Source organism: Myxocyprinus asiaticus, chromosome 21 (assembly GCF_019703515.2).
Source record: "Myxocyprinus asiaticus isolate MX2 ecotype Aquarium Trade chromosome 21, UBuf_Myxa_2, whole genome shotgun sequence".
NCBI classification, from domain to species: Eukaryota; Metazoa; Chordata; class Actinopteri; order Cypriniformes; family Catostomidae; genus Myxocyprinus; species Myxocyprinus asiaticus.
In genome coordinates, this window is record NC_059364.1 from 29993502 (window position 1) to 30018090 (window position 24589).

General features: G+C 38.8%; 2 protein-coding genes across 5 annotated transcripts; both read right to left on the reverse strand.

Moving 5' to 3' along the window:
• Window positions 1-578: 578 nt before the first annotated feature.
• Window positions 579-10485, reverse strand: LOC127412448 (ubiquitin-conjugating enzyme E2 D2-like). Of its 2 annotated transcripts, XM_051648809.1 has the most exons (8): window positions 10116-10485; window positions 8587-8650; window positions 8480-8511; window positions 8314-8391; window positions 8130-8235; window positions 7930-8023; window positions 5490-5571; window positions 579-1148 (listed from the first exon to the last, which is right to left on the reverse strand). In XM_051648809.1, exons 1-7 carry the CDS (start codon window positions 10137-10139, stop codon window positions 5523-5525), a joined length of 447 nt encoding a protein of 148 aa, XP_051504769.1. In that variant the 5' UTR covers window positions 10140-10485; the 3' UTR covers window positions 579-1148; window positions 5490-5522. The 2 variants fall into 2 exon arrangements, with proteins under 2 accessions (XP_051504769.1, XP_051504771.1); XM_051648811.1 differs by lacking the exon at window positions 5490-5571 and having other exon boundaries at window positions 10116-10479.
• A 1311-nt stretch (window positions 10486-11796) lies between these two features.
• zmp:0000000662 (RING finger protein 145) lies at window positions 11797-23644 on the reverse strand. Of its 3 annotated transcripts, XM_051648789.1 has the most exons (11): window positions 23477-23644; window positions 22947-23261; window positions 22729-22837; window positions 22482-22573; window positions 18861-19102; window positions 18599-18768; window positions 17706-17846; window positions 17444-17626; window positions 15711-15858; window positions 15276-15632; window positions 11874-13962 (listed from the first exon to the last, which is right to left on the reverse strand). In XM_051648789.1, the coding sequence occupies exons 2-11, from the start codon at window positions 23113-23115 to the stop codon at window positions 13483-13485; spliced, it is 2091 nt and encodes a 696-aa protein (XP_051504749.1). In that variant the 5' UTR covers window positions 23116-23261; window positions 23477-23644; the 3' UTR covers window positions 11874-13482. The 3 variants fall into 3 exon arrangements, with proteins under 3 accessions (XP_051504752.1, XP_051504749.1, XP_051504751.1); XM_051648792.1 differs by lacking the exon at window positions 15276-15632 and having other exon boundaries at window positions 11797-13962; XM_051648791.1 differs by having other exon boundaries at window positions 22947-23644.
• Between the last annotated feature and the right edge of the window lie 945 nt (window positions 23645-24589).

Sequence of the window (24589 nt, forward strand, 5' to 3'; positions counted from 1 at the left end):
GACCTTCAAAGTTCTGGTCACCATTTACTTGCATTGTATGGACCTACAGAGCTGAAATAATTTTCTAAAAATCTAACTTGTGTTCTGCAGAAGAAAGAAAGTCATAAACATCTGGGATGGCATGAAAGTGAGTGAATGATGAGAGAATTTTTGTTTCATTGATTTTATAAATGTTAGTATTTGACATAAAAGTATGACACCTTATATTTTTAATTTGGTTAGAAAAAAAAATGCCCCTAAAAATCAAACCCAAGGGGAGAAATATTGCCTCTTAATGGAAATTTAATTTCTGACCCTGGTCCACACCCAATATTATCAAATATAATATTTCAGCACTCCATGGTGTTGCTGTTAATGCTGTTTGTGATACTAGACCAATAACTCTAAATTGCAATTAAAACTGAAGTGGCCTTTTTTAGTTTATTTACATTAGCCAGCCAGTGAAAAACCACAACCACTTCCCGTGTTCATCTTAGAGATGTATGTGAACAACCCAATGTATCCATATAAAAATTAATACAGATAGAATTTATACAAATCTATTAATTGAACAGAAACAGAAAAACAGAACCAAATAGTAGGAGTTATGCATCTTTATTGAGGGGGAAAAATTTGTGTGACTTTAAACAGACATTGAGTGAGATGTATTTCAGTGCCAACTGTGAAAGTTGGGCAGAAAGCTGATCTGAATGTTGCAAACCTTTACAATCAGACAGAATACAGGAATCAGTCCCAAACTCCCACTGATGTACAACATCTGGCCTTATTTCCTGTGATCGCATGCACTCCAGAAGCATAACAGCCTAAAGATATTCTCTCTCCGAGTGGCTCAGAGAGAACACACTGTGGTCAAACAGGCATGGCATGTGTTGCAGAGCGAGACAAGTCCATTGGTAGAGTGATCAAAGCGGCAGAGCTGGGAGTGGAGTTTCCATTGGACTGATGGATCCATGAAGTCTGGAAAGGCCAAAAGTAGGCTGAATTCCTGTTTGAGCAGAAAACTGGGGTTGTGCCTCCATAAGAGACAGATGGAAAAATATGGTCTTGCAACAGTGTCCGAAACATGAGAGAACAAACAGTTTGTAAATGTGTCCAGCCAACATCACATGGCATATTTCTGAGTCCATTCCCGTGCTATTCTGTTGTATCTGCAAAGTGGGTAATGAAAAAAACAAACAAACAAAAAAAAACACATAAAAATCTTAATTTCAGTGAACACTTCATGCAAAAATTGCTTCCAAAATGCAGTCTGAGCTTGTCAGTTTCAAACCTTTCTAATGGCACCAGTTAGGAAGTCATTGCTCCTTAAATAATGTACTTCATTATTTTCTTGTCACTACTTGCCCATCTTTATTGAAGAAAAAAAAACTATACTACTTTATTTCTATCAGCATCTTAATGGGCTGCTGCTCATGCAGTGCTGCAACCAACTCAAACACAACACAAATCAAAACTGCTCAGCCATTACAATATACGACTCAAACTTTTATATATTTAATGAAAATGTCATGCTGCTATAATTTGTGCCCTATGAATCAGTTTTATCTTTTCGCATATTCTGTGTTTTCAATTTTATTTTTTCTGAATTCCATGTTTTGAAGTTTAATAATAAAAAAAAAAAATCATAAGTCTAATCAAATGAATTCACAGAGCAATTAATTTTAAACATAATTACATTATTTTTATCAAATGAAGAGCATCTATACATATCCTCATAGAACAATCCAAAACACAACACTGGACTTATTTTTTGTCAAATACAGTGTTGCACAGCAGAGCATCACAGTATTAATGAAAGCATTGATGAAAACATGTCTTTACCACAGCACTCTTGCTTATGAGATATTGCTTAAATATGATTGACTTATTATTGATTTGTTACTATTATTATTACTACTACACTGAATATAACATTTTCTATACAGTAGTAATACAGTGCATTCAGAAAGTATTCTGACCCCTTCATTTTTTTTCACATTTTGTTATGTTGCAGCCTTATGCTAAAATGCTTAATTATTTTTTTCACATCAATCTACACTCCATACTCCATAGTGACCCTGTTTACATGCACTTAAGAAAACAGTTTATTTCAGGGTTTTTGCTGAAAGCGGCGCTCTGAAACATCATGTAAACAAGAATGCGGGTTTCCTTATGCCACTTAAGGGATTAAGAGAAAGCGGTTTAACACACCTGGGTTTCTCCTGGAGAATGCGGCTTATCTGGCCATGTAAACACATAAGCTGCGTTCTCACAGGTTTTTGAAGAGTGCACATGTGTGTGAAAAGACCAGGGTAACGCACGTCATCAAATGGAGCCGAACAAGGAGTAAAAGCAGAAAAATTTCAGAATTTCCGGGAGTACAGTAGGGAAAGCACTTACACAAATTATACTCATTTATAAACACCAGTGTAAATTATCGACTGTCCCTTACCTCTGCGTTTATGCGCTCGTACATTGAGGGAATACCAGTGTTTTAAGTAAGAGAGAAAACCCCATTATTGCTGCGCAATTCCGCTGCAGGTCGCAACAAAATTTAAGGAAACAAACACAGCAACAACTGTGGAATACATGTAAATAAAGCAATGCAACAGAGTTAAATAGCAAAGGTTTTCTCAGATGCCGTGCTTGTTATTTACACAAGCGTCACAGGGATATTACGTTGCTATGGAGAACGCTGTTTTCTCACCAAGCCGCATGTATACACATAAGAATACGCCACTTATACAGTACATGTAAACAGGAACGCAGCTTTCTCTCAATAAGCCGCGTTCTCGCAATACGCTGCTTTCTGGTGTCCATGTAAACACACTCAATGACAAAGCAAAAACCAGATTTTTAATAACTTTGCAAATGTATTAAAAAGAAAAAAAACTGAAATATCACATTGACATAAGTATTCAGACCCTTTGATATGACATTTGAAATTTAGCTCAGGTGCATCCCATTTCTCTGGATCATCTTTGAGATGTTTCTACACTTTGATTGGAGTCCACCTGTGGGAAAATTCAATTGATTGGACATGATTTGGAAAGGCACACACCTGTCTATATAAGATCTCATAGCTGAAAATGCATATCAGAGCAAAAACCAGGCAATGAGTTCAAAGGAACTGCTTGCAGAGCTCAGAGATAGAACTGTATTGTGGCACAGATCTGGGGAAGGCTTCAAAAAAGTGTTGACTGCATTGAAGTTTCCCCAAAAGCACAGTGGCCTCCCTGATTCTTAAATGGAAGAAGTTTGGAACAGCCAGGACTGGGCAATCAGTGTAAGACATGCACTTAAAAAAAGCACCTAAAAGACTCTCAGACTGAGAAACAAGATTCTCTAGTCTGATTGAACTGTTTGGCCTCAATTCCAAGCATTATGCCTGGAGGAAACCAGGCATTGCTCATCACCTGCGCAATACCATCCCAACGTTGAAGCATGGTGGTGGTAGTATCATGCTGTGGGGGTGTTTTCCAGCAGCAGGGACTGGGGGACTGGTCAGGGTTGAAGGAAAGCTGAACGCAGCAAAATACAGAGATATCCTTAATGAAAACCTGGTCCAGAGCCCTCAGGCTGGGCCGAAGGTTCACCTTCCAACAGGACAATGACCCTAAGCACACAGCCAAGACAATGCAAGAGTGGCTTAGGGAAAACTCTGTGAATGTGCTTGAGTGGCCCAGCCAGAGCCCAGACTTGAACCATATCGAACATCTCTGGAGAGACACGAAAATGGCTGTCCACCGATGGTCCCAATCCAACCTGACAGAGCTTGAGAGGATCTGCAGAGAAGAATGGCAGAAAATCCCCAAATACAAAGACTTGTGGCTGTAATCGCTGCCAAAGGTGCTTCAACTAAGTACTGAGTTAAGGGTCTGAATACTTATGTCAATGTGATATCAGTTTTTTCTTTTTATCCCCAATTTGGCATGCCCAATTCCCACTACTTAGCAGGTCCTTGTGGTGGTGCGACTACTCACCTCAATCCGGGTGGCGGAGGACATGTCTCAGTTGCCTCCGCTTCCGAGACAGTCAACCAGCGCATTTTATCACGTGGCTCGTTGTGCATGACACCGTGGAAACTCCGCATGTGGAGGCTCATGCTACTCTCCGCGAGTGAGAACCACTAATCGCGACCACGACCCATGTGACTCTACCCTTCCTAGCAACCGGGCCAATATGGTTGCTTAGGAGACCTGGCTGGAGTCAAAAGGTTTTTTCTTTTTAATAAATTTGCAAAAGTTATTAATAATCTGGTTTTTGCTTTGTCATTGTGGGGTATGGAGTGTAGATTGATGTGAAAAAAACATTTAATCATAAGGCTGTAACATAAAATGTGAAAAAAATGAAGGGGTCTGAATACTTTCAGAATGCACTGTATATGTGTCACAATTTTTTCAATTCAACACATCTAATTAAACTGAGCTTTTATTTTGGTGAAAAGTCAAATGAAGCACTTTCTGTTTGTATGTTTTTTTCCTTTCCCACCCCTTTTCTCCCAATTTGGAATGCCCAATTCCCAGTGCACTTTTTTTAAGTCCTCGTGGTGGCGTAGTGACTCAACTCAGTCTGGGTGGTGAGTCATCTCAGTTGCCTCCGCGTCTGAGACCATCAATCCGCGCATCTGATCACGTGGCTTGTTGAGTGCGTAATCGTGGAGACGTAGCATGTGTGGAGGCTTCACGCTATTCTCCGTGGCATCCACACACAACTCACCACGCACCCCAGTAGTCAGTGTCTTTACTTGCTGTGCTACCCAGGCCCCTGTTTGTATGCTTCTGATGACAACTTCACACCTCTGGATAAGCAGTTTGCTGTATGGCTTAATGTGCTTCTTAAACAGCAAAAGGCTGCGATTTAATTATAAAAATGTATAGTCTGCATGTTCTGCTTGCTTCACAGTGAATAAATGCTCTGCTTTCTGTCATTTAATACACACACAGAGAGCGCAGTGATAGTCATGATGAGCTTTTCAGTGTATGAGTAGCCGGCTTCACACATTCCCTATAATGTATTTCATTAAATCTTAGCCTTTTGTGGTTAAATCATTACAAAAGGACATTATGATTTTAATTTGATTAAATGCCCATTCATACATTTATTTGATTCCCAAATGTGCCAAATTTCATGACATTCTTCATTTTATGACAAGATCAAATGATTCCGTCCGTGTTTTCCATATCGCCCTATGTAAGGCTTTATGGCTAATTTAAAGGCATGCTTGCTATTAGATTAAATGCAGGACAAAAAAACCTAACAATCCAAAAAGAATAAAAATAAAGCAACAATTAAGTTTTTGATGGTTAAACTCAACCACCTAAATTAATCCTATGCCTATAATTTCATAATCTGAGTTTTCACTTGCCTCTGGCACCCTTTGAAAGAGCACAGTTTTTTGCAAGACGTAATAGCATGTATTAGTGATGCACACCTGCTGTGGCCACACATTCATGCTGCACCACACAGGAAGCAACATTGTTTGCAGTGCTTCACTTTCTTTACAGTACCTCTAATGTTCACAATGCAGCGTTTCACTTCACCTACAGCATGGCATATTTCTCTGTCCATTCCTTTGCCATTCTATTATACCTGATAGAGCATGGTGTGTTAGACAAAATAGTTTTTCACTTTGAAATGAATTGATGACGCATTAATTGATATAAGAATGCAGTTATTTAAACCTTTCCTTGTAAATCTTTGTTCACTGACAAATGCTAAACAAATTGAGAAACTGAAATAATAGTTATAAAAATGTGAAGATACAATAACAAAACGAAGTTATTATGTCTAAATTTCTGTCAGTTGAACTGTATTCCTTAAAAAAATAAATAAATAAATAAAAATATTAAACTGAAAGCCTTCTCCACAAAGACCTAGTGGATTAAAAGGATAATCACAACATCCCTTTACCAAGAAAATAAAAAGGACTAACTTAAGGCGGCCACCTTTAAGGCCTATGCACATCAAACACTAATTTTCGCTGCAATTTCTCACTACGATTAATATTCTGAATACGAACAATGGATACCTATGAAGCCAATTCACACCTGGAGCAAACATTTGTGCAACGACAAAGCAAGGTTTTTTTAAGGTGAGGTTTAAAAAAAAAAGAAAGAAAAAAGAACATTTATGTTGCCAACCATCCCATATAATAAGGAATCGTCCCCTCCTATTCTGATCAATTAGGGCATTTATAGTTTTTTTTCTTACATTGCTGCAAAATGTTTAAATGAAATTGAAATAAAAAAAAAGTGAAATTTACAGTTTTCATCCCCCTTTCCAGAATCTGCAAGATGTTTGTCATTTTAAAAATAAGAGGGATCATAAAAATTGCATTGTGTTGTATTTTTTTATTTTGTACTGCCCCGCTGAAGCCATTTGACATAACAGATATTTACATATATTCCACAAAACAAAATAAATTAATTTACACAAATCATCCTGTTCAGAAGTTCCCCTTTGTTCTTAATATGGTGTATTGCTTCCTCGATGAACAATGACTGTGTGTCTGTTGTGATAGTTGTGCACGAGTCCCTGCTTTATCCTGGGCAGTGAAGCTGTTCTTGGGAAAAAATCCTCCTGGTACTGCATGGTCTTTGGTTTCCCAACATTTTCCACACATTTTAGTTCTTTCCAAAAGTGACAATATGATGCTGAAATACAGCTTGACACCAAGGACAATTGAGGGACTCAAACACAACTACTGCAAAAGGAGCAAACATTAAATGTGCAAAAAGGCAACATACTATACTAAGAACCAAGAGGATGTTAACTTTTGAACAGGATGATTTGTGTAGATGGTTATTATTTTGTCTTGTAGGATTTATGTAAATATCTGTTATGTAACGTCTGAAGGACTGTACTGAAAAAAAAAAATTTGCTAATGTACACTGATGAGCCAAAACAATATGGCCACCTGCCTAATATGCTGTTGGTCCTCCAGGTGCCACCAAAACAGCGCCAACCCACCGAGTCATGGACTCTACAAGAACCCTGAAGGTGTCCTGTCTTATCTGGCACCAAGACATTAGCAGCAGAGCCTTCAAGTCCTGTAAGTTGTGAGGCGGAGCCGCCATGGATCGGACTTGTTGGTCCAGCACATCCCATATATGCTCAACTGGATTGAGATCTGGGGAATTTGGAGGCCAGGGCAACACCTTGAACTCTTCAACATGTTCCTCAAACGATTCCTTAAAAACGTGTCCATTGTAGGCGCTTTCAACAGTGGACAGGGGTCATCATGGGCACTCTGACTGGTCTGCGACTACGCAGCCCCACACACAGCAGGGTGCAACGCACTGAGTGTTGACACATTGTGACATTCCTCCCGTAACAATAATTAAAATGTTCTGTGACTTGCGCCACAGTAGACCTTCTGTCAGTTCGGACCAGACGGGACAGCCTTCATTGCCCTCGTGCATCGAGCCTTGGTCACCCAACATCCCGTCGCCGGTTTGTCCCTTCTCGGACCACTGTCGGTAGGTACTCACCACTGCTGACTGGGAGCACCCCACAAGCCTTGCCGTTTCAGAGATGCTCTGACCCAGTCGTCTGATCATAACAATTTGACCCTTGTCAAAGTCGCTCAGGTCTTTACTCCTGCCCATTTATCCTGCATTCAGCATGTTGATTACAAGAACTGATTGTTTGCTTCCCATCTAATCTACCCAGAACTTGACATGTGGCCTTGTTAGGAGATGATCAATGTTAATCGCTTCACCTGTGAATGGTCATAATGTTTTGGCTCATAGTGTACATCCTATCTTTTATCTTTGTATAAATTCTGAAAGGGGTATGTAAAGTTACGAGACAAAAAGGGGATGCGAACTTATGCAATCAACTGTAAATAACTATTAAAGAGGAGTAAATGTGAATGGTTCAAAATGACAAACTTTACACTAGATGATGTAGGTGTAAAGGTAGTTGTACGTCTCGGTCTGTACTTACTTTTCTGTGTCCGTTTTATAGATTCGGGCAATCTCTGGCACAAGAGGGTCGTCTGGATTAGGGTCACATAAGAGTGAGCAGATGGACAGGAGAACTACAGAGAGGGCACATATGTGAGCACACATATACAACATCAACGCTTGATTTTTTTTTTTCCTCCAGACATGACACACTTAAACACTCTATTATTGTGTGTATACCTTTAGAAATAGTAAGTGCAGGTGACCACTGAGACCTGAGGATATCCAGACAGATGCTGCCATTACTGTTAATGTTAGGATGGTAAATTCTTGTAGTAAATGCAACCTGACAGAGAGAAAAGAATGTAAGACACACATACAAGATTACGGAGGCAAAAGACAAAGCAGTTTTTAAAGTTCTCACCTTTGGTGGTTTAAAGGGGTAATCTGTTGGGAAGTGTATGGTTAGGAAAAAAACACCACCCTGATATGGACTTTCATTCTACATGTATAAAACAAAAAGGAAAAACATTAATAGTACATTTACCATTGTTTCAGCACAGCTCATAATGCAACAATGTTCTACTCACAGGGCCCATGATTGTTGCCTGCCAATGGAACACTGAAAGAGAGATTACACGTAAATCGTAAGTTTACATTAAATAATATTATTAATGTATAAATTTGGTGAACTTACCATCATCCCCTACTGGACCTGCTGAACATTGTGCCGGAGGATCACGTGCCAAATCAGTCAATTCCTACAAGAAAAAGCCAGGAAGAGTATATTCACTTCCTCACATAAAAATGCAGAATATTGAAGCTTGCTAACTGGCGAAAGGTCTTGCAATAATGGCTCTTGCCTCTTTTAATCACTATAGTGACAGCAAGATGAAACCAGCAGATAGAATGTTTTGCAGCACAGTGTATTTATAGTTCCAGAGGGGTCATGAGGGAGAAGGGCTGGAACACAACCTGAAGAGCCCATAGACATGTTAAGAGCACAATGTTTATTTTTACTTCAACATGTCTGAGAGTGGGAAGACACCTGGGGTGTATTTCATGACAGGTGGGTAGCAAACCACAACTCTCTAATCATTCTACTGCTTTTCCACTGCACAACTAAAGACTACTTGAACTTCCAAACACAGAGACAGTGTGGTAGATTATGTTTGAAAGATTTTAATTATAGATACACTACTTTGCTTTCACAACATATCCAAAGTAAACCTCTCAGTCCCTAAAGGACAGCTAAAAGAGGAATCCACATTATCAGCACTATAGAGCGGGGCTCCCATGTCAAACTTTTATTAATTATCATCTTTGATGAACTAACACATGAATATTATAAGTGATTAAACATTACTCAAGTAAAAATCTCAAGACACATTTCGTTTTCGTTTCATTTCATGGGACTATGTTTAGAATTTAACTGAAAAAGCTGACATGACAAAATAGCACTATTTGAAGTTTGTTGTTTAAATGCTGATGTGCTGAGGGATTTAGCAACAAAATTAAACGAAACACTAATGAACCTCGCAAAATATGATCTACGCTATCATGGCTGGTGTCTTCCACACTTAAAAAAATATTTTAGCCTATTTTAAAGATTTACGAAATGTCATAAAATTCCACCAAATTGAATTGTGTAATGTTTAACAAAATTAAGTTATTAACACTTAAAATATTTAGGTTTTCACATTTTATTTAAAGATTACTTAATTCAATTTAAATTAAAATGCGTTTTTTTTTTTTTTTTTTGAGTGCATAAAAATTGGCAGCTGTCAAGTAGAAATCGTACACAGAGACCAAAGGTTTGACATTGACGATGTATTGTCTTATTTCTCATTGAAAGTGTTTTTTTTATAATGCCACTGACTGTAATTATGTCGATGTTTGGGGATGAATTTTGAGACTTTATCATTATTTTGCCCCCAACAAAACTGTTGTTGTGATACAATTTAGAGTGACAGGTCCTGTTATGAGTGGTTTATTTTAACCGTTTTAAAGTTTAAACGTTGCAGTTCAGGTACGCTGGGTCAATTATAATGTCGTTTTATTAAAGCAATTCATCGCTTGTATTGGGAATAGCCTCATCTCGCTTTATGAGAAATAACACGACATCTACGGCTAACACGCTAGTTGACGAAAAATAACGAAGACTAGTTCGTCAACACTCGGATTTCAAATGCTGTTAATGTATACTTGGCTATTCAGTCCACGTACCTTTTGGATTCGTTTAAGCGCCATCTTCCCAATGGGTTCAGTAGCTCCTGAATCACTAGCACACTATTCCTCTTTCTCTCTTTCTTTCTCAATGTGTGAGCTAACCTGAGAGCTAGCCAGTTAGCTAGCTAAAAACTAATATTAAAAATGTTAAAAAAAAAAAAAAAGAAAAAGAAAAAAAAAAAGCTAACATTCAATGTGTAAAAAATATAAACGTAGTTCGTAAATGATATGCCGATATAGACAGGCCCTGCTCCCTGTCGTTAACTATAAAATCTGATGTGCGTGTACACTTCTCTTTCAGTGTGATCTGAGCTGACAAGATGTCCGTGCGCTTGTTGTTAGCCACTTCCAGCAGCTTCTTCTAATCGTTGATTAAATGGCGAATTAAATCGAGATATTGACCCGCGCGCCACCGTGCGCGCTGGATGACGACTTGGTCTGTTCAAATTTGTCAACAGAAAGAGATATTATCACCGACGAGTTTTACAGTCTTGTATATGACCACAGTGATGAGATGAAATGCAAAGATAACATATAACAATTTTGTAGGTGCAAACGCTGACAGGTGCAATAACCTAGATTACCAAAGTGCCTAGAACATAAAATAAATGACAATGCTCATGGGAAAAAAGTACTGTTCCATAGTTTGGTATCATATGGCGATACTTTACTATCACACTGAAGGATTACCATATTCACACAACATGGTATTTACAATGGTTCTTTAATGCACTTTAAATAATACTGTGCTATTTTTTATGGTACTTGTCAAAGTAAAATGGTATTCCCATGGTACATGTCCAAAAAACATGGTAATAGCGTTCAAAAATAAATAAATAAATAAATAAATAATTAGGGTTACCACCTTGGCCCTGGACACCTTATCAATGACTGAAAAACATGTTGCTGGCCATCATACAAGAAATAAAACATATTATTTAGGATTGTTTACATCTTGTTTGATATGGAAAGTACTGCATATATAGCATATAATTCAAACAATAACATCAATACCCCAAAAAAAAAAAAAATGTAGTCTGTTTTTAAGATACGCAGTTCAATTTCATGTCAAAAAATGAACTGTGTAATTTTTAGCAAAATTAAATAATTAAATTTTGTTAGATTCCTCAATTCAATTTGATGGAATTTTGTCATGAAATTGAAATGTGTATCTTAAAAACAGGCTAAAATTGTATTATTATTTTTTTTTAAATTTTTTTATTATTTTTGTGTGTGTGTGTGTAAAATAAAACATCTAGTGTAAATTGTGTGTGTGAAACGTATTATTTACTTATTCTGGCCCTAAGCTATTTTTTTGAGTTTATGGTTCACACTGAACATTTAAATGTTTTAAAATGTATAAATATGTATTTATAAAGTTATGTATAAAGTAAAAAAAATAAAAATAATAATAAAATAAAATAAAACATTCGCACACGCATTTAAACCAAAGGAAATCAAATAAATGTATAGTACATAAACATTTACTCCAAAAATATTTTCAAGATTTACACTACACATTTCAAGATTTACTTGTTTCAATTTCATAACAAATTTCCATCAAATTGAATTGAGTAACCTTTACACAAATTAAGTAAAAAAAATATTTTAAATTTTTCAAAATAAAATGTTAATATCACACAAAATTGAAAAGTCTTTTTTTTTTTTTTTTTTTGAGTTTTGGGCATTATGAACCCAAGTAAAAAGTAAAAGGAAGGTCATTCCTTTTTTTTGGACATGTTTTCCATAACCTTTTATATTATAAAGCATTATAGCAAGTAGACTAAAGTTTAAAGGATTGTTCACACCAAGTGAAAAATCTCAATCATCCCAACAAACCAGTTCACTAAAATTAATCAGACTTTTTTATTATTCATATGAGAATGCGTTTCGCTAAAAACCAAGACGATACTGGAAAGTCCCGAGTCGCAACCCTGGGTCTTATGACAATCTCAAGATTTTGAACACCAGCAAATTTATTACTACCTATTGAACATTTATAAGTTCCAATGTAGAAAAAAAAATACAAAATCTGATCCAGTAATCAAAATCTAAACAGTACTAATTGAAGTCACTGTGGTTTTGCTTCAAGATGGGTCCTAATGGAGTAATGGTAACACCATTTTTGGCCCAGTTGATAAGTTGTCCCCAATATTCTTATTGGGTAAGTGTTCATATGGCAAAGTAATATGTCATGAACTTTCTGGAGTCTGCAAATGTTTGTGAGTTCAGAAAAACATGCATTCAATCAGTAAACAAACCAGTCAATGATAACTTCTATAGTTTTAATCATTCAGCATTAAAGCAATAGATTACCACAATAAAATGGACACAGAACCATATCGAAATGATTGTTTTGCACAGAGGTTTAAATGAAACTGGGCAAAACTTTAACCACAGGGCAAAACAACTTAATTCAATGTGGTTGTATAAGCCTTTATTCTTTAAGCCTAAACTGTCATTTCCCTTTGAACACTGATCTTTGCCTTGTGCACAGAGAGCAGCTCATGGACCGTCTTTTATTCACTAATTAATTTGGGCAGAAGTAGTGTTTCTAGATTGTATAGCGCACCGTGCCACTCCCGGCAAGATGCTGCCCTGGGTGGCTGTCCATGTCGCCCATGCCTAAATCCACCACTGTTGGGCAGTATTCATCCATTAATAATAATGTAATTGAAAGAATGATAATGACTTAAAATTACATAATTTATACTCAAACAAAAGCATGTAATAGAGTGTCAGAGGCACAATTAGCAACAGATCTGCACCATTTAGAATGACAGTCACAAAATTCACTCACCAAAACTCGTATCTGAAATAACTCATACCAACAACAAAAAAAAAAAAAAAAGTACTTTAATCAACATCCAAATGACACAAAATTTATGGAATCAAGTTAATTTGCCAAATGAGTTTGAGTAAATATCTCCAACAAAGCAGAACCCTATTTCTAGGAATAGTGCCCTATTTCTTCATACCTCTCCTTTGAACTGGACCATCATCCTCAAAGTATCTTTTGACATTTTATTAAAAAAAAAAAATTTTAAATGCCAAGAAAAAATTATTCAAAATGAATATAATTTGTTAACTATAATCAAATGCTGTTGAGGTGCTGTGATTAGATTAGTCCCAGAACACAATCAGCATGTCTTAGTCCTCTGTCAATTATGTACCTGTATTCTTTCTGCATTTCTGTCAGTTATTTGCAACCCTCTACCTTTAAGGCTTCATTCCTTTTCAGTGTGTCCCACTTTTTCTCTGAGCTTTGCTCTATTTCCTCTGGAGTAAGATTTCTGACTCACAGTCTGTTCTGTTGCCACATTCTCTCTGCTCTGTGTTATCTCTGATTGAGCTTGTTTTTTAATCAGTCTGCTTCCCTGAGCTCTTGGGTCTCATCCTCAGGGCTCTTGCTTTCCTCTTGGGAAGGGCTCCCATCTGATGAACAGCTGGGATTTCCCACATTTTGGGAATCTCCATTTGCACCATAATGCAAATTCTGAAGACTCCCCTTGCTACAATTCCTCTCAGAGTTTGAATATTTCCTTTCAAACTCATCACAATTCGTCTCTGTAAAGTGAACACCATCTCCCGGTGAGTCCTGCTCCTCCTCTTGATGGGACTCTGAGTTTTCTGGGCGAGGCTGTTGCTCTGATGGATGGGGGTGTTGCTCTGTTTGCTGTGCTTGTTGTGGCTGGGCATCACCTGCTGCACCCATCTGATTGGTCGAGGAGGGTTTGATGGAGGCATGGCACATTGGGCATGTCTCCTGCACATAAAGCCACTTTCTCAAACAAGTGCCATGGAAGAAGTGACCACAGTAGGTTATCACTGCTGAAGTCATGTCCTGCAGACAGGAGAAAGAGTTCAAATGTAATTTATTATTCATTTGACTGTTTTAAAAAAACAAAAAAACAAACTGAATTTGTACTTTAGACCTTTGTTTTGTTGGACAAGAAAAACTAGCTTCATACCATGTGTCCTTTCTAGTTTTTGACTATTGAAAATGGGTAAAAATAGCCACGTTTCCACTATGGGGTAAGTGCGAGCCAGGGCTATCAACTGGTCAGCCGGGGCCAATAGCCTCGGACCTCAGAATGCAAACCAAAATCAATGTACAGTTCTACAGAGCCAATAGCCCCGCCGCGTTCCCCTAAAACCCACCCTTAGTACGCCGTCCTGGTGCCAACGACACACACTCCACCCATTTCACAAGCAAGAGGGAAAATCAAGCTGAGGTATCAGACTTTGTAGACTAGCTAGCCTTCGAAATGAACATGGAGGAGAAAACAGCAGCTGTTTGTTTGATTATTTTGGTCTTTTCTTGGTGGAAAGCGAGACCTGATCCAGCGAAACTCTGCCTTTGACACTGAACCCACCTCAACCAATTGGCCTTCTTTGGCCCAAGGGAAATCGGGGGCCAAAGGCACTTGGCCATTGGCCCTCGAGGAAGCCCCAAGGAGGACTGGTTAAGCTCCAGAATTGACAGTGGGAACACAACTGGCCCTGGCACCCACTAGCATGCCTTCATTTGGCCTGATAGTGGAAACGCAGCTATTGAACAATTTACAGATGGAGCCACACTGACAGCCCAATATCTCTGGGATTTTATAGGGCCTTAAAGCTGAAGTGTGTAGCTTTTTCGGTGTTAAAATACTTTCTCCTAGCTTAATGTGTAGACAACTAAAAACAAGCTATTGGTAGGTTAATTTTCTAGAAAACTGTAAACACTGTCTGCGGTCCTATAAAAATTGTTCAGTTTGTTTTGAGCAACCCATCCAGCCCGAAAATAACATCGACTCATCCAATGGCATGAGTTGGGGGGCGGGACTATCTGTTTGTTTGATCTTCAGCAGACGAGGGCATATTTTCGGAAAGCCATTTTGAAAACGATGTTTATTTTTGCAATTCCGTTTGGTCATGCAGAAATTACACACTTCAGCTTTAAATATAACGATACCAAGAGGAAAGTTTGTTGTGAACTTTGATACTTCTTGAGTACATACTCCAACTTTGTGTTTGTTTCCAATATTTTTACTTTTTTGGCCACAAAATACTCTGATTCAAAATATGATGAATAGAGCTAACTACACTGTTTTGATACAAGCCTGTTCCAACACTAACACATACAGAGCTCCCTCACTTTGTTTTTGATCTGACCTGAAAGCAGATGGCACAGACATCATTGTGGTCCTCTAGCTGCTCCGCGCTGGCACGTGGTAACAAGTTGATTTTGCGAGCTGCCTCCTGTCTGAGCAGGAAGCTTTTCCAGCCAGCCTGGGCACGCAGCCACACATTGCAGTATGAGTGGATGATAATGACCGACGCTCCCATCCAGCTCCACTCACCCCACAATGACTCCCACGCCCCGTAAGCCACTACACACACAGCCACTGCAAACTCCAGCACCCGACAAACTCCGTTCACATAATAAACAATCTCATCCAGACCAGGCAGGGCAGCACCACGCCACACCTCCACCATGAAAAGGCAGTAGATCAGCAGAGTGCCTGTCACCTAAAGGACATACAGAAGAACTCATAAAATGATGCTAAACATTTTTACTGAGTTCATACAGCATGAAACAGAATCTACCTGCAGTGATGTAAGCATACAGCTGGAGACCAGAATCAGCAGCCAGAAATCCATATGGAAAAATTGGGCAATCTTGTAAGCCATGAATCCAGGAAATAGTAGTAGAAACACGCACATTGATAACCCACGCAAATGCTTCCAAACACTCCTGTGGAGAGAGCAAGATCATTATACAGTGGCAAGAAAAATTATGTGAACCCTTTGGAATTAGCTGGCTTTCTGCATTAATTGGTCATAAAATGTGATCTCATCTTCATCAAAGTCACAAGTATAGACAAACACAACATCCTTAAGCTAACAACACACAATTATAATGTCTAATGTCTTTATTGAACACATCCCATTAAACATTCACAGTGCAGTGGAAAAAGTAAGTGACCCTCCTTTGGTAGCAATATCCTCAACCAAGCATTTCCAGTAGCTGCGGCTTAGACCTGCACAACGTTCAGAAGGAATTCTGGACCATTCTTCCTTACAGAACTGCTTCAGCTCAGCCATATTCTTAGGATGTCTGGTGTGACCGGCTCTCTTGAGGTCATTCCACAGCATCTCTATTGGGTTAAGGTCTGGGCTCTGACTGGACCACTCCAAAAGGTGGATTTTCTTTTTTTGAAGCCATTCTGTAGTGGATTTACTTTGATTTTTAGGGTCATTGTCCTGCTGCATCACCCAACTTCTACTGAGCTTCAGCTGGCGCACAGCCAACCTGACATTATCCTGTAGGATATCTTGATAAACTTGGGAAATCCCAAACAATTCAATATTAGTTTCATCAGTCCACAAAAAAAATTTCAGTAGCGTTGTGGTGTGTCAAGGTGGTCTTTGGCAAACTTCAGGTGCACAGCTGTTTTTGTTGGAAAGCTGGAGTCCTGACATGAACACCATGCCTGTTTAATGTTTTCAGTATAGTAGAATCATGAACAGAGATGTTAACCAGTTCCAATGATTCCTTCAAGTCTCTAGCTGTCAATCTAGGTTTTTACCTCACTGAGCATTCTGCCGTGTGCCCTTTGAGTCATCTTGGCTGGACAGCCACTTCTAGGGAGAGTAGCCACAGTACTTCATCGTCTCCATTTATAGACAATTTGTCTAACTGTGGACAGATAAATATCTAAGCTCTTCGAGATAACTTCGTAACCCTCTCCAGCTTTATGCAAAGCAAAATTCTTGATCATAGTCTTCTGAGATCTTTTTTGCGAGGCATGATCCACGTCAGCAGATGCTTCTTGTGAAAGTATAATAAAAGTATCCTAAAAGTGGTCCATACAACTCATGCGTTATATTCCTGTTCTTCTGAAGCAATACAATAGCTTTGTGTGAGGAACACACCACAATTTAAGTATTTATTCACTGATATCCACTGATTTTCCCCTCCGCTGAAGCTCTGAAATGGACTACAAAAGGTCATATGGACAAATTTGTCACTTCAATGCCATTGATGAAAAACATGACTTCTGACCAAATGCCATTGATATCAATGGCATCATATTTGATTTGAGAGTTACACTGCACTTGTGAGTTGATTTCAGGGTATTCCTCCCTGCAAAGCTATCGTATGGCTTTAGAAGGCTTGAAATATAGCACACAAGTCACATGAACAACATGTATGGTACTTAAATGGTGCTTTGTCATTTTGGAGTCCTAATTAGTTTTCATTATATGGGAAAATAATGTAATGGTCATTTGTTTAGAGAGAATTACCAAAATAAGAGGTTGCAAATGGAATTACGCACCTGTTTCTACTGGCTCCGAGCCCCAACACAACAGGCTCTGTGATCTCACTCATGCTTTGTAGAGTAGAGGTGAGGACGATGAAGAGGATGATGAAAAGCAGGAAGCAGCGCTGTAGAGCTGTCATGTCCAACAACCCAGTCTGCAGGGCCAGTAACAGCAGAGTCACCCCCTCTGTCACACCTCTACAACATATGCACACACATCCATAAATAAACATGTTAAATGCACATGCACACGGTAAACTACACTCCCTTCTCTTACCTGTGCATGACATTGTGGTTCTGCAGAGCGTTGAATCCCCCGAGGTAAAACTTGCAGAGATTCAGGAGCCCCAGAGCCGCATATGATACCACGAACGTTAAACCAAGCAGGGAGTATGGACTAGCACAGCATTCTGACACACTGTAAAACATATGCACAAAATATGTGTCCATGATATGCAAAATATAAGTTATTATCAGAGCTTGCAAGGCAGTCCTGTATTGATATTCCCCACACATTCAAGGCTTTTTCTAAACCCCTGACCCCAATTAAACTTCTGCCCAAAGCCCCAAATCCTAATTTAGGCCAAACTGCTCAATGTACTCCATTCAAACTTTGTTTTGTAGATAATTTCTACTTTAGGTGAGCTATCTTTTTTTGTTTTGTTTTTTGTACACTTTAATCTCACATTTCTTAAAAAGTTTGAAAATCTCCCATTCACTTACATATGAATTAGACTGTTCAGCATTCATAATGTAATTATACATACTGAATAGCGATTGGTCTTCTTTCATACCTCGATTTGCATACTGAAATGCGATGGGTCTTAATTCTTACCTCTGTTTGAATATTGAATTGTGATTGGTCTCATCTTCCTTGCATATATTTAACCATGTATAACTGCCTTTACACTACACAGTGACTATGAGTTAATTCTTGTGTGAAGCCACCAAAAAAAAAGACAAGTGTCATAGCACATGAGCTCTGTTGTGCCATTTCACTTACATACAAGCTGAACAAAAACCTATAACCTAAACGTACCTAAATGTTAACACTATTCTCATTTGCTGCCTTGCTAGTATTGCTATTTACTTCAGAAAATGCTTATCTAGTTATACTAGCTTTTCCCATTTATATGGCTTTTCATTGAGGTTGAGTACCCTGCTGTTTACCTGGTCAAGAGGAAGAGAAGGGGACCCTGCTGCACGGCAGTGATGGTGCCAACATTGGTAACAAGTTGCACTCCGAACAGCACAAACCAGAAGACACTAAACAATACAGGCACGGCAAAGCCATGCCAGAGAGACACTCCGACCGCCATCAGTCTGTACAGCTCAGTCACCTACAGCAACAAAAGTAAAACAGAAGAACTGAGAGGATGTACGTTTCATGACCATGTGCAGCTATGTAAGTGTCAGTATATGTTTGTGTTACCTCTATGCCAATTATCTCTCTATAAACAGCTCTGGCCAGTCTGTACGGCACAAAGAGGTTAACGAGGAGGAAGACAGTAACCTCGGCCCCAGTGATCACCATGGAAACGAAGGAGAGAGTGAGGAGCCAGTCCAGAGGCACAGAAACCACACGCGCCAGAAGAGGGAGCAAGTGCGCAGAGAAGAGCCACACGCGTTGAGTGCGCATGAGGAATGCACAGAGTGTACTGACTATTATCTGACCTGTAGGTGATGTCACACAAACTTATTGTGAAAGACAGAATGTCATAAACACACTGTCATAATCAAGACTAATATGCACAAATATATAAAAGGGATGTGTGACACTGTACAAATCATGTAAAACAGTTGCATGACAATCACAGCATCTAACGTACAGTGGCTCTGAAGGTATATGACACTTTAACCACATTGAAAATGTATAAATCTCATTGCATTAGATATACTGTCCAAAATTGAGTTTATACACTTTCTGGTTGTCAAATGTTAGTGAACCATGTCCATAATCAATGTGATGAAGTACATGTGTGGTTACTCTGCTAGGACACCTGTGTGAACTCGAGGGGAACTGACTTCATACATCCACTAAAAATGACCCTAAGACCAGGGTAGGGTTGCATCAGCTTGGCATAAGGTCTCACTTTAGTTGAGGTATAAAGTTAAAACTAAGGGCTTAGTAACTAGTTAGTCTGCTTAATATATTTGGACCACCAGTTTTTAAGGCAAGACTTAGCTAGTAGGTCGTAAGATCTCTGTAAAGTAATCCACAGTCGCATAATATGACGTTTACCTTTATTGATCCAAAAAGCAGCCTTCAAATTTGTAAACGGAAGTGTCGAAGAGCCGTGCATTTCCATTTTGTCTTGTTACGGTTGATGGTCAGCGGTAATCAATTAAATTTCCACTTAAATACGATACACTTAAAAAAATCAGTAAATATAATATATAGTATATTTAAATATGTAAATACTGTATAAATAGGCCTAATAATATTCAGGAACAGGATCTAAAATTATTAAGGGGCAATAAATAAATTCTAATACAACAGACTGGAAAACTGACATTTTCCATTTTAGTATCTTATATATTTTGTATGTGTTGAAACTTGGAATGCCAGTGGCAACAAGCAACACACACCGGAAAGTGCACTGTTTAGATCAGTTTCATGCAAAAGAGCCAAAGTCAGTTTTTATACATTATGTTCTCTCTGGAAAATGTAAACAAGTGTAATTATCAACATCATCATATATGTCCAAAAGGATTGAAGTCTGTCATGCCAAACATGTCAATAAGTTTGCTTCTTTATTTCAACTGTTGCTCCTAGTCAGAGGCTTCCATAAAATATTTGGTTTACACGTAGGGAGGGTTATGTTTCACCTAAGTTAAATGGTGCAATGCTCAAATGTTTAAAAGTGTGTAAAGTGTAGCTTAGTGCTCATTTACACTGACTAGTCAAAGTTGTAATTTACGTATAAGCTGGTGCAACCAGCCCCAGTTGGTTGAAAATAATTGCAAAAGTGGCAAAGAAAAGTGAATCATTTGTTGGCAGGTACCAGTTGGTTTAACATTTTGTATGTAATACTATGAAAAACATACATACACTATATTGCCAAAAGTATTCGCTCATCTGCCTTTAGACGCATATGAACTTAAGTGACATCCCATTCTTAATCCACAGGGTTTAATATGACACCGGCCCACCCTTTGCAGCTATAACAGCTTCAGCTCTTCTGGGAAGGCTTTCCAAAAGGTTTAGGAGTGTGTTTATGGGCATTTATGACCATTCTTCCAGAAGCGCATTTGTGAGGTCAGACACTGATGTTGGACGAGAAGGCCTGGCTCGCAGTCTTCGCTCTATTTCATCCCAAAGGTGCTCTATCGGGTTGAGGTCAGGACTCTGTGCAGGCCAGTCAAGTTCTTCCACACCAAACTCGCTCATCCATGTCTTTATGGACCTTGCTTTGTGCACTGGTGCGCAGTCATGTTGGAACAGGAAGGGGCCATCCCCAAACTGTTCCCACAAAGTTGGGAGCATGGAATTGTCCAAAATCTCTTGGTATGCTGAAGCATTCAGAGTTCCTTTCACTGGAACTAAGGGGCCAAGCCCAGCTCCTGAAAAACAACCCCACACCATAATCCCCCCACCACCAAACTTCACAGCTGGCACAATGCAGTCAGACAAGTACCGTTCTCCTGGCAACCGCCAAACCCAGACTCGTCCATCAGATTGCCAGATGCAGAAGCATGATTCGTCACTCCAGAGAACGCATCTCCACTGCTCTAGAGTCCAGTGGCGGCGTGCTTTACACCACTGCATCCGACGCTTTGCATTGCACTTGGTGATGTATGGCTTGGATGCAGCTGCTCGGCCATGGAAACCCATTCCATGAAGCTCTCTACGCACTGTTCTTGAGCTAATCTGAAGGCCACATGAACTTTGGAGGTCTGTAGCGATTGACTCTGCAGAAAATTGGCGACCTCTGCATCAGCATCCGCTGACCCCGCTCTGTCATTTTACGTGTCCTACCACTTCGTGGCTGAGTTGCTGTCATTCCCAATCGCTTCCACTTTGTTATAATACCACTGACAGTTGACTGTGGAATATTTAGTAGGGAGGAAATTTCACGACTGGACTTGTTGCACAGGTGGCATCCTATCACAGTACCACGCTGGAATTCACTGAGCTCCTGAGAGCGGCCCATTCTTTCACAAATGTTTGTAGAAGCAGTCTGCATGCCTAGGTGCTTCATTTTATACACCTGTGGCCATGGAAGTGATTGGAACACCTGAATTCAATTATTTGGATGGGTGAGCGAATACTTTTGGCAATATAGTGTATTTTATAGAGGCTTAAAGGATTAGCTCACCCAAAAATGAAAGTTCTCTCATCATTTACTCAACCTCATGCCATCACAGATGTGTGTCTTTCTTTCATCTTCTGAACACAAACAATATCTCAGCTTTGTAGTTCCACACAATGCAAGTGAATGGTGAAACACAAAGGCAGCATAAAAGTAATCCGTATGACTCCAGTGGTTTAATCCATGTCTTCTGAAGAGATCCTATCCATTTTTTGTGAGAACAGACCAAAATACTCCTTTTTCGCTGTACATCTTGACATCAGCAGCCAACTTAGCGATCATGATTTAAAACTCAATTACACTTCCTATAGCGCTCTGCTCATGCGTCAAGCACTAGGAAGTGTAATCGAGCTTGAAATCATGATCATGCCTCGCGACTGCAATGACAAGATGTACAGTTAAAAAGTTATATTTTGGTCTGTTCTCACCCAAAACTTATTGAATCGCTTCAGAAGACATGGATTAAACCAGAGTCTTATAGATTGTTTTTATGCTGCATTAATGTGCTTTTTATAGCTTCAAAATTTTGGTCACCATTCACTTATATGGTATGGATCTACAAGGCTGAAATATTCTCCTAAAAATCTTTGTTTGCGTTCAGCAGAAGAAAGTCATAAACATCTGGGGTGGCATGAGGGTGAGTAAATGATGAAAGAATTTTCATTTTGGGGTGAACTATCCCTTTAAATGTGTGAATACTTGCTGGGAACACTGTAAGGTTTGTGGTATGTGCAACCTACTAGTGAGTGAAGTCACAAAACGATTCAACGCTGGAGAATCCAGGAAGAGTGCACCATCATACCCATATTGAACTTCCCCTCTAACATAATCTCTGTCAACAAAACACATATTCATAAACAATGCTGCTCATCAAACAAAATGTATCCTCCAGTCTACCCGGTTTAATCAGATTTGAAGCCTGGAAGCAATATCGGAAATAAGGTTGATGCATTGTTTTTCAAGAACCAATCAATATGGCATTCTCACCTGACAATCTGATGACCCATGTAAAGTAAGAGGGCACACAAAACATGCAGGTAGAGCTGAATAATATGCCCAAGTGGCAGCAGCAGTACCACAATGCTCAATACGTGACCTGCAAGGCAGACAAACAAGAATCAGTATTGTCCACTATGATGGACTACACATTGCACATTGATCTAATACTACAATGTAATGCACCTTCATAATGATATAACATTTACCAAAGTAATATATGTTCCAGATCACATATTTGTACTTGAAGAGCATGTCCTCTGTCCTCGCCTTGAGATGATCCGTGAAGCTATCAATGTCACATTTATAAAGCATGTCCAACACCAAGATACTGGGCACCCTGAGGACAACATTGGCTACCTCCTCTAGTCGTGGCATTTTAACGCAGACAAAATAACCACATGTACTATGTACAAAGCCTGTGTCACATGTTCATATGATCATGCTCCAGTAGTCTGCTCCTGTTTGGGAGAGCTCTTAATGACATTGGTCAGTTGGGACGATCAGTAGATCCAATGTGAAAACTGTAGGAAGAGAACGGATGACAAGATATCCACTTTAAGGTGAAATTTCTGACTCAACAGTCCTTCCGGTTTGTTTTCTAACATATAACTTAAAGCAAAGGCTCATTACATACGATGTATATAAAGTCTCCTTTAAAGTTACTTAACAGAAAAAACATTAATAGTTGATTTTTATTATTATTTCAATGTATTTTTCAAAGACGGTTGCCTCCCACCTCGACTGTTTGTTTTGGCAGCATGGTGGTTCACAGACCGAGGATCTAAAAACAAAAGCGGCTCACTGCTTGCACATTGGACGGCTTTAACACCTGTAACGACCGCATATTGTGTTTGGAAACTACCGTAAACTGCACACAGATGAGCTCCCCTTCCTGCTCCGTCTGTTTTTATGTCATGCGTCTGTATCGTTCTCTACTGACTACTGCCACCTACAGGTCTGGAGTGAACTTTTTGTGAGGTTTTTCTTCCATGGGTTGTTTTTAGCAAAACCTTTAAATGTTTATTCTAGTGTCAAGTAGATTAAATATATATTGAAGGTTTATTTAACTTTACACAAAATATACTATGCTGTTCTAGTATGATTTAATGTAGCAAATAATGCAATCTCACATAAACCCTTAACCCTTGTGCGACCTTCGGGACATTTGTGTCTTTTTCATTTTTGTTTTTTCGATCATTTTGGCTGTGTTAATGCCAACTGTATACATTTAGCCAAAGGTGTGTATTTTTGGGGGAATTTTGATATTTCTATTTCAGTTCCTATAATACATCTATAATACACTGTGTACACAAAATAGTTACACCCTTCAGGACAAAAATGTCCCCTTTGAAACCCATTAAAACTGCAATATTTGATCCCAGTGCCATTAAAGCATAAAATCATGAATTCTATGTATTCTGGAGCCCTGGATTCAAAATTAAAAAATTAAATATTTTCCACCAGATGGCGCCATTGTTCTCACGTTTAGCCTATGGAGCAAATACATGCTTTTTTCCTATTTCTGTTTGCTGTTTTATAGAGCACTGCAGGCCAATTGAATAACTGATGCAGCTAAAATTGTGTGGGTGTGTTGGTATGGATGTCAGAGTCTGTTTTGTATGTATGTATTGAGAAATTGTGTGTGTGTGTGTGTGTAAACAACAACAGTGGCATTATATAAACAAACTGGCATTTAAAGGGTTAAAATCCTGAAAATGAATGAATATTTGGTAGTTATGATCAGGACTGATGTTGGTTAAAAAAATTAACTCATTGAAAATGGAAAATAATATGAATATTTAATAATATTATGGAAGTTTTTTGATGCAGACATTTTTTCTCTAAGGAC

What these genes read in the sequence shown, in the direction of transcription:
- LOC127412448 (XM_051648809.1), bottom strand. Translation starts at nt 10,139, where the DNA reads ATGGCGCTTAAACGAATCCAAAAG. An exon ending in CGCTTAAACGAATCCAAAAG is followed by an intron (nt 8,651 to 10,115) that starts GTACGTGGACTG and finishes TTTTTCTTGTAG; the next exon opens with GAATTGACTGATTTGGCACG. An exon ending in AGGCAACAATCATGGGCCCT is followed by an intron (nt 8,392 to 8,479) that starts GTGAGTAGAACA and finishes TTATACATGTAG; the next exon opens with AATGAAAGTCCATATCAGGG.
- zmp:0000000662 (XM_051648789.1), bottom strand. Translation starts at nt 23,115, where the DNA reads ATGCCACGACTAGAGGAGGTAGCCAATGTTGTCCTCAGGGTGCCCAGT. An exon ending in CTTCTCTTCCTCTTGACCAG is followed by an intron (nt 17,847 to 18,598) that starts GTAAACAGCAGG and finishes TATGTTTTACAG; the next exon opens with TGTGTCAGAATGCTGTGCTA. An exon ending in CTCGGAGCCAGTAGAAACAG is followed by an intron (nt 15,859 to 17,443) that starts GTGCGTAATTCC and finishes CTCTCTCCACAG; the next exon opens with GAGTGTTTGGAAGCATTTGC.